The sequence below is a fragment of the Rhinoderma darwinii genome, chromosome 2 (genome assembly GCF_050947455.1).
Source record: "Rhinoderma darwinii isolate aRhiDar2 chromosome 2, aRhiDar2.hap1, whole genome shotgun sequence".
NCBI lineage: Eukaryota > Metazoa > Chordata > Amphibia > Anura > Rhinodermatidae > Rhinoderma > Rhinoderma darwinii.
This window is the reverse complement of record NC_134688.1, coordinates 108,020,403-108,030,548: the sequence shown is the minus strand read 5'-3', so window position 1 is coordinate 108,030,548 and position 10,146 is coordinate 108,020,403. Positions and strand designations below refer to the sequence as shown.

The 10,146-nt window shown below is 42.8% G+C and overlaps 1 protein-coding gene across 50 annotated transcripts in view; it reads right to left on the bottom strand.

The window, feature by feature from the left end:
• Positions 1-8,273: 8,273 nt before the first annotated feature.
• NACA (nascent polypeptide associated complex subunit alpha) overlaps positions 8,274-10,146 on the bottom strand; it is a 495,234-nt gene continuing 493,361 nt past the window's right edge. For all 50 annotated transcript variants that reach the window (XM_075852028.1, XM_075852052.1, XM_075852061.1 and 47 more), the window contains one exon: positions 8,274-8,401. In XM_075852028.1, the coding sequence (XP_075708143.1) occupies positions 8,387-8,401 (15 nt within the window). In that variant the 3' untranslated portion in view covers positions 8,274-8,386. The remainder of the gene's footprint in view (positions 8,402-10,146) is intronic.

The following is a 10,146-nucleotide window of genomic DNA, read 5'->3' as shown; positions in this document are numbered from 1 at the left end:
CTGGACCTGATGGCTTCCCCATTAGCTACTATAAAAAGTTTAAACAGGTATTGTTACCCAAATTCCTTAATGTATGCAATAGCCTTTTGGAGGGCTCTACGCTACCGCCACAGGCTTTGGAAGCACATATTACCCTGATACATAAAGAGGGTAAGGATAGTGCTGAAAGTGGAAGCTATCGACCCATCTCCCTCCTTAACACGGATCTCAAGTGGTGGGCAAAACTTCTGGCCAACAGACTCAATCCTCTCCTCTCCCGCTTAATCAACCCCGAACAAGTGGGGTTTGTGCCCGAGAGAGAAGGCAAGCATAACACCACCAGACTTCTTAACATAATTCATCATGCTACACAGAAGGGGATCCCTTTAGTCTTACTAGGGACCGATGCCGAGAAGGCTTTTGATAGGGTCAGGTGGTCCTTCATGCTTGCCACTCTACATAAATTTGGCTTTCCTGACAAGTTTATATCTGCGATTTTCTCTCTATATACTACGCCCAAGGCTAACTTACGCTTGAATGGCACAATTTCACCCTCCTTTAGCATAAATAACGGAACAAGGCAGGGCTGTCCCCTTTCCCCAGCCTTATTCATCCTCACCTTAGAAACACTCATTCAGAAACTCATACAGACTACTGATATCTCAGGCATACAACTGGGGAACCACATCCACAAGACAGCTGCTTTTGCAGATGACCTCCTGCTGCTGGTCACTAACCCTAAACAAGCATTCCCCTTAATACTGCAAGCCTTTAACTCCTTCGGTTATGTTTCAAACTTCAAAATAAATTATTCCAAATCAGAAGTCCTTAATGTTTCAGCGCCACTGGCGGATATATGTGATGTACAAAAGCTAGCCCCGTTCCAATGGCCGCAACATAGCATCAAATATCTGGGCGTTAAGCTTACTAAAAAATCCTCCCAACTCTATGCCGCAAATTTCGTCCCCTTGCTAAATAAGATTAAAACCCAGTTACATTCCCTGCGGATCCCCTTCCTATCTTGGGTGGGCAGGAAAAACTACCTGAAGACTTACATTCTTCCCCAAATCCTATACGTGCTTCAAGCCATGCCCATTCACCTACCTAATACTTTCTTTAGCTCCATCAAGTCTCTATTCTCCAAATTTCTCTGGAATTCTAAAAAGCCACGACTAGCACATAGACACCTGATTCTCAAATCCAGCTCTGGGGGTATGGGCCTTCCGGACATTCTCACCTATTATAAAGCCGTACACCTGGGTAGGTGGGTTTCCTTGAACAGGACCAGAGACATGTCTCCAGTCCTAGCTGCGGAAAGAGCTCTTCTTTCTCCAGGTCTACAAGCTCGACTCTGGTGCCCTTTTTTAAAAACGGGACTTACAAACTCCATAAGTCCCACAATTAAAGGCACCGTTTTAGTATCCCAGAAATTTTTCTGCGACTGCACTCCGGTGAAAAAAACACTACCACTTACACCGCTCCACCTACTCCCGATACTCACTAATTGCACAGCTGTCCCTGATACCTACTGGTCCTCTTTAAAATACAATACTGTAGTCGATGTTTTTGGTGAGGGGCAAGTTCCCACCTTACAATCCCTTTTGCCTGCAGATACTCATCCACCCATCCCCTTCTTACACTCCTTAGGTTTCAAAGAAACAAGCAGCCTCTTCCTGAAGATGTTTCCGGATATCTCAGAGCCCTCCTGGTTGGAGACATATTTGCTGCTACCCGCTCTTCCTAAGGGCCTAGTCTCTGGCTTGGTTTTAGATGGCTCTCCTGCCAAACCCAGCTTTCTTCTGGCCTGGGAGAAGGAACTGGAAGTTATCTTCAGCAGGGAAGATACGTCTTTTATTCTAAAGCACGTATTTGGCTTCTCTAGATGCGTTAAAATTCAGGAGAACTCCTTTAAAACCACAACCAGGTGGTACAGAACTCCAGATTTTTTGTACAAAATCAATCTGATTCCAACCAACCAGTGTTGGAGGTGCAATGTGGGCGTGGGTAGCATATCGCATATTTGGTGGGACTGCCCCTCGATCAAGCCCTTCTGGGATAAAGTGTCTGACACAATCCAGAAAGTAACGAAACAAGCGCTCCCCCTCGGGGCTCCTCTAGTCCTCCTATGGGCTCCATCTCAAAACTTCCGCCCGAAGCGTAATGATCTGATAACTCAAATGATTACAGTGGCTAAACTACTGATTCCACTCCACTGGAAATCATCCGCACCCCGACTTTCCGTGAGTGGTTAGATAAGATGGACTCTGTTGGCAGGATGGAGGAGCTCTTGAGCTGGGAACTCAGAAAGCATGTAGACTATCTGAAGGTGTGGTCTCCGTGGCTGACTTTTCGGGCCTCTCGTCCCCTCCCAAACTGAGCTTTCCCTAGCCCCTTAGGATCTATGGGAGGTGGCTAGTGTAGTTGCTCTTAAGATTGTACAGACCTCCTCCACATGGGGAGACCGTAACAATACCCCTTCCCTCTCAAACCTTGCAAGACATTGGTTTTCTCTCTCTGTATCTCTTTCGTATCTCATTTTCTCTCACGCTCTGACATGGGTACCCAGTTTATTGTTACTAACGTTACTACTTTATTGTTTATTGTTTCTCTTCCTGCATGATCATTATTGAACAGAACTTCGGCCTGCGTGCCGTGAGATTTATCTGCGATTTCCCGTGATCTATGTGCGGATGCTTTTCTTTTATACTGTTCATCTTGTTGTATATTTTCAATAAAACAAAGATTTGATAAAAAAAAAATAAAGTTTGTGAAAAAAATAAATAAATAATTACAGTCAAAGTCAAATAAAACTACTTTTTTGGCCCAAAAAGTGGTTTTATTTAGTAAAACGGTCAAAACAAATCACACATACACATATATGGTATCCCCGCGTTCGTAACAACTTGACCAATAAAATGAACACATTAATTAAACCGCCGGATGAACGGCGTCCAAAGAAAACGCAAAAAACAACGTCAAAATTCTCTCTTTTCTCCCATTCCCCCCATAAAAAATAAAATAAAAGTTAATCTATAAGTCCTATGTACCCCAAAATAGTACTGATAAAAACTACACATTGTCCCGCAAAAATCAAGCCCACGTACGGCCACATCGACGGAAAAATAAAAACGTTACGCCTCTTGGAACGCGGCGATGCAAAAACAAGTAATTTTTTTCTAAAAGGATTTTTATTGTGCAAACGTAGAAAAAACATATAAAACCTTTACATATTTGGTATCCCCGTAATCGTGCCGACCCATAGAATAAATTTAACATGTTATTTACGCTGCATAGTAAACGGCGTAAATTTATAACGTGAAAATTAATGCTGGAATAGCTGCTTATTTTCAATTCTCTCCTAAAATAAAGTTAATAAAAGTTAATCAATATATTGTAAGCATCTAAAAATGGTACAATTACAAAATACAACTCGTCCCGCAAAAAACAAGCCCTTATACGGCTATGTCGACGGAATAAAAAAAGAGTTACGACTCTTGGAATGCGACCGTGAAAAAACAAAAAATAATCCTTGGTCATTAACGTGCAAAATGGCCCGGTCATTAAGGGGTTAATGTGGATTTTGTTTTGCTTGGTGTTTATGGAGAAATGACAATATTGCCCATTAATAGCTGTATATGACACCTGTGGTTAGTAGGTAGGTCAGTAAAAACGTTTGGTTTGCAGGCTAGCCAGTAAAAACTTTCCGCTGCTAACCTCCAGGTCTTTTTTGACAAATTCTATAATATATATAACCACCAGTGACTAGGGTCACAGAAACGTCCGAACAGAAACAAAGCAGCTGAGTGCTTACACGAGCGCTTCCGCCACTTCATTTTAGCGATTGGTGAGGGTCTCCGTGCTCAGACCCCCACCAATCAAAACTTCTTACATGTCACTATGACATGTCAGATGTTTGTCGAACGTTTACTTACACTTTAAATGCAAGATCCTAGAGTGTCCAAATGAACCTATAAAGACACCCGTAATAATCGATCTAAACATCTGGAAGGATAACTCATTGGCACCAAAACTGGGCGCCTGGAGAAATTAATAGGTAAATTTATAATCTTATTTTAAATTATCGCCCCCATTGAGGGCTAAGTGGTGAAGGAAAGAACACGTCACATAAAAAAAACTATAAATACTAACCATAATCCGAGTATCAATACGCACAGGGCCGCACCGTCCATGAGGCGAGATGAGCTTCTCGCCTCTGGCGACGGCCTGCTGTCTCTCTGAGGGGACGGCGGCGCCGCTGAAACCAGCCGCCGCCACCCCCTAATGCAATAATTGTACCTGCGTCTATAGGATGCAGATGCAATTACATGCATAAGCGCTGAATGGTCGGGCATGCCCGGCCATTCTGTGCCTTACAATGACACGGATTGGCAGGGCAGAATGAATTGCCCTGCCAATCAGCGCCTTTTAACGATGCGTTGATCAGCCCCAGCTGACCTGCCTAGAAGAGCGCAGGCCTGCATTGACACAGGACGGCGCGGGAACGGGATCAAGGCATGAAAAAAAAAATTTTTTCACTTAAAGGTGTGAAACACCCTCCACAACACCCATTTGGTCAAAAAGTAAAACACGCCCAGTTGTCCATTGAGAAACTCATTAGCATAATGCTAATATAGGTCATAACTCCGTCAAAAATGATTGTTTTTCTAAATAAAAAAACACTGCTGTTATCTACATTACAGTGCCGATCACATCATGTACAATATAGGCCACTTATGTGGTGACAGAGCCTCTTTGTATTCCTTAAACAGGCCCTGTGCATTGTAGTGCGGTATAAGGGGCAATGGTTAGAGTACATCAGTGGACCAATAGGCCCTCACATATAGCTTTTCACTTAAAGAGGCTCTGTCACCAGATTTTCCAACCCCTATCTCCTATTTCGGCAGATCGGCGCTGCAATGTAGATAAGAGTAACGTGTTGTTTTTTTTTCAAAAACGAGCATTTTTGGCCAAGTTATGACCATTTTTATGCAAATGAGGCTTTAAGTACAACTGGGCGTGTTTAAAGTTAAAGTGGGCGTGTATTGTGTATGTACATCTGGGCGTTTTTACTTCTTTTACTAGCTGGGCGTTGTGAATAGAAGTGTATGATGCTGACGAATCAGCATCATCCACTTCTCTTCGTTAACACCCAGCTTCTGGCAGTGCACAGACACACAGCGTGTTCTCGAGAGATCACGCTGTGACGTCACTTCCTGCCCCAGCTCCTGCAGCGTGTCGGACGAGCGAGGACACATCGGCACCAGAGGCTACAGTTGATTCTGCAGCAGCATCGGCGTTTGCAGGTAAGTCGATGTAGCCTCTGTTGCCTGGTGCCGACGTGTCCTCGCTCGTCCGACGCGATGCAGGACCTGCGGCAGGAAGTGACGTCACAGCGTGATCTCTCGAGAACACGCTGTGTGTCTGTGCACTGCCAGAAGCTGGGTGTTGACGAAGAGCAGTGGGTGATGCTGATTCGTCAGCATCATACACTTCTATTCACAACGCCCAGCTAGTAAAAGAAGTAAAAACGCCCAGATGTACATACACAATACACGCCCAGTTGTACTTTAGAAAGCCTCATTTGCATAAATATAAAAATGGTCATAACTTGGCCAAAAATGCTCGTTTAAAAAAAAAACAAAAAAAACTTCACTCTTATCTACATTGCAGCGCCGATCTGCTGCAATAGGAGATAGGGGTTGGAAAATCTGGTGACAGAGCCTCTTTAAGCCCTTATGTAGTACCAATCCCCACTATTGCAGCATTTCTTCTGCATTGGTTGGATGCCATCTGTATGGCCTGGCATAAAAAAACTGCGGTTCGAAGCAATAAATGTTTGCTCAACAATTATTTCAACAACATGGTCAGAAAAGAACAGCTGGAAAAATTATATTTGACAGCCCTGCTTTTTGTACTTGGACCCCTGCAGCAGCAGTAAAGTCTGATACTTGGGAGGTGTAGTAGGTTGGGCCAACGCTAACCCTCAGACCAGGTTCCTCAGTATCCGTTGAGGACAGAGCAAAATCAGATCCTACATCACCCGCAGTCTGTGTGCGACGCGCTCTCCAGCTCTTTCACTGTCTGTAGCAGTAACACGACCCCTTGCCAGTTCAGCAGACAAGTACAAGACTGATCTCTTGCAAGAGATATCAGTCTTGTCCTTGTCTGCCGGGAGTGGAAGAGTGAGAGCGTGCGCGCTCTCCTCTCTTCAGCTCTTGCACAGTCCGCAGCAGTGAAACGCCCCTTTGCCAGTTCGGCAGACAAGAACAAAACTGATCTCTCGCGAGAGACCAGTCTTGCCCACCGAGAGATGAAGAGAGCTTGCGCGTGCACAAGCTCCCCTCTCTCCAGCCCTTGCGGTGATACTGTCCGTAGCAGATTGTACAGTGTCTCAGCCATGTTACACGCACCATTGACCATTCAGGGGGTTATTTAAATATTGGGCGCCAAATAGAACAGCGCCGATATCTAAACAACGGTTGAGGGTAGAAAAAAAATAATTAAAGTGCCCCAGAGTTTGTGCAGCCCTGCCCATTACATGCTGCACATGTATGGGCAGGTGAAAAGTTCTTTAACTTAGTCAGTTTTAGTATTACACTGACAAAAAGACGCTGACTAATTGCCGCTGATACGGACACTAAATTAGTCTTTTATTTTTAGTGTTTATTTTTTTAATAAAGCACCCTTATACAATGGGAGAGGTAGGGTGGGTAAACACAGTGCGGGAACTGTGATCAAGAGGTTAATTGGGGGTCTTTTTGTATTTGACAAGTGTAACGATACAGGCTCTGCTCTCCGACTGACACACCAACAGAGGAGATCACAGCCTCTACACAGCTTTTTCAAGACATCTCAGCTCTGATTGATTAGTGTAAACAGACTAAACAATCGGAGCGATCGCTGACAAGGGACAGCTCTGATTGGTCTTGTAGTCTGACTGTCGACAAGGGCAGTCCATCCTAGCAGTTAAGCGCTGCTGTAATACAGCACCATGTGGCGGTTAACTTTTAAGGGTGGACATACAATAACTGCATGTGTCGGTGTGCAAAGCTACTGCTCACCTGGACGTGCAGTTACGTTAAGGTGCGGGAAGGGGTTAAGATTATTACTTTGTACAATTGACATATACGTTTAAGTTTATACTGTACGCTAATAAATACATGTTTCAATCATGCTCTGTAGTGGTAGCCTATTGATAGCTGTAGTGTTCTGTAGTGGTAGCCCCGAAACATTGGTACTACAAATTTTAATGCTAAGCAGTGGTGTTTTTGTCTAACATGGACACTTAATAAAAAATACATATGAAGGATATAACATAATTTTGAAGTGCTAATTCCCTTTACATAATGATGTGTAGGAGGTTCTGCCATCCAGGTTGGTGCACCCATCTAAAAAAACAAAAAAAGTTTTGGCCATCGCTGCCTTACCCCCTTTGGAGCTTCTGGAAGCATTAGAATGACATTCCTTTGTCTACTTCTGCAGCATATACGTTAAACTCAAAACATGATGTGAATAATGCCTAAACTGTATTGTGGCACTTACTACGCACGCTTCTCCTCCCCCCGTGGGATCCTTCTTCTGGGGCCGCCCACCTCTCCACTCAGGGCTGCAGGGTCTCTTCAGTCCTCTTTCACCCGGTTACTGCAGAAATGGTTCTTCTTAGTCACAGCAGTCTGGTGTGTGCGATCAGACAGGATGTAGCTGCAGGATTAATCCCTAGCAAGAACAATCTGTGTACCGGGAAGCCCAACCATCAGCATCTGATATAAAAAGTATTTTTCTGGGGGGTGGTTTATTATGGGGAAAAAATTAAGAATGAATAAATAAATATAGCATTAACTTTATTATAACCACTAAAGTAAACTTAACGTTGTCTCTTTTCCTTGCAGATATTTTAATATAGGGAAAGTATCATTTTGGGTCGACACATTATATTTTCTACTTACATTAATTTATAGAATAAAGTCACTACAGGTAGAACTACAGGTTAACTGATAGCCTTCTATGAAGATGTGAAGAGAACCCAACTGGTGTTTTCATTATTTCAAACCTAGTACTATTGTGTTATTGTAAGAGGTCTTCTCATAAAAACGTATCTACATGATGTCGTGACACCTATTAAATAGCTCAGCGCTACACATTAGGAATCTGTAAAAGGGATTTTTCAATACCTATTATAATGCTTTACTATGATGTGATATTTTCATGTTTCTCTCAGGTTCCCCAATAACAAAAATTTTGTATATGCCAAATAATTTAATAAAAAGGAAAAAAAAAAAACACATTTCAAGTAGTAAGTCACCAACAATAAGCCACAACTTTATTAAATCAATAGAAATAGTATAAATCTCAATTTCAGCTGCACCGATCCAAGAGCTAGACCAAATGTGTTCCGTCTGAGGGACATTCACATTGTCAACTCCTACACGGGAGAGAAAAAAAAAAAAAAAGGAAGAAGATTTGATTAAATAGAAGAGAGGACATAGTATATTTTAATAGGCAACGCAGTGCCAGCAGTTCTACAGCATATAAATACCATCTAAAACAAATGTTCTCATGCAAGGTTGGAAGAGGTTGAAATCTAACATTTTATAAAAGTGAAACTCCACGCCGGCTCTACGCAATCTAAACATCAGTGGGGTGCTACACATTTCTTTTGCAGCAAAACGTAGTAGTACATGGTGCCCATTCAAATGATAATGCAACACAGGGTCACGCCAAGTCTGCCAGAATGCATGGTTGCAGATAAATGCTCTGGCAAATAGAAGGAGGCGCTGAGTGTGATGCCCTAATAAGTCATACAGATAGGGTACTAGACACATGGGCTGTGTCTAGTATGACAATAGTAGATAAAGCCTACGGACAGGAGTGGGGTTGCTTTTGGGAAAAAAGCAAACACATTTATCCTAATTGTAGACAACCCCTTTAATGTTACATATATAGAAGGCAGAGTATGTCAAATTCGCCCTGCTCTGAAAAACAATGCAAAATGTATGAAAGTGACTTAAAAAGGGAAAGTATAATTTTTTTTATACTAATTAAAACCGGATAGTGAAAATTTTCAAATCTGCTTTCACTTTTTGGTGGCAGATGTTTTTTTAATGCTATTTTCTGTACACAATTATTTAGAAATATGCTTTACAGCAGCCACAAGGACCAAAGGGAAACAATAGTCTGAAGACGACCCATTGACTTCTATGGGAAAGAGTTTTCTAGGCATGCCCTGTGACCTGTGCAGATGTCATTGTGCAGGACGGGATAAAAGGGGAGCGGTGTCCATCTATTGTCAATGGTGGATCTTATTGTATCCCTGTGAAGTGATCAGTCTATTAAAAGGCTTAGTGGCCAGTGTTAAGACATATGATTTTCTGTTATCTATATTAGAAAATCCTAATAAAAAAAAAACACCATTTTTTTTTATACCAAAATGGCTTGAAAAATATGTTTAACAAAACTTGATTTAAAACAATAGCTCATTCTTTGACGACATTGTCTTTAAAGAGGCTCTGTCACCAGATTTTGCAACCCCTATCTGCTATTGCAGCAGATCGGCGCTGCAATGTAGATTACAGTAACGTTTTTATTTTTAAACGACGAGCATTTTTGGCCAAGTTATGGCCATTTTTTTTATTTATGCAAATGAGGCTTGCAAAAGTACAACTGGGCGTGTTGAAAAGTAAAAGTACAACTGGGCGTGTATTATGTGCGTACATCGGGGCGTTTTTAATACTTTTACTAGCTGGGCATTCTGATGAGAAGTATCATCCACTTCTCTTCAGAACGCCCAGCTTCTGACAGTGCAGACACAGCCGTGTTCTCGAGAGATCACGCTGTGACGTCACTCACAGGTCCTGCATCGTGTCAGACGAGCGAGGACACATCGGCACCAGAGGCTACAGTTGATTCTGCAGCAGCATCAGTGTTTGCAGGTAAGTAGCTACATCGACTTACCTGCTAACGCCGATGCTGCTGCAGAATCAACTGAAGCCTCTGGTGCCGATGTGTCCTCGCTCGTCTGACACGATGCAGGACCTGTGAGTGACGTCACAGCGTGATCTGCCAGAAGCTGGGCGTTCTGAAGAGAAGTGGATGATACTTCTTATCAGAACGCCCAGCTAGTAAAAGTAGTAAAAACGCCCCGATGTACGCACATAATACACGCCCAGT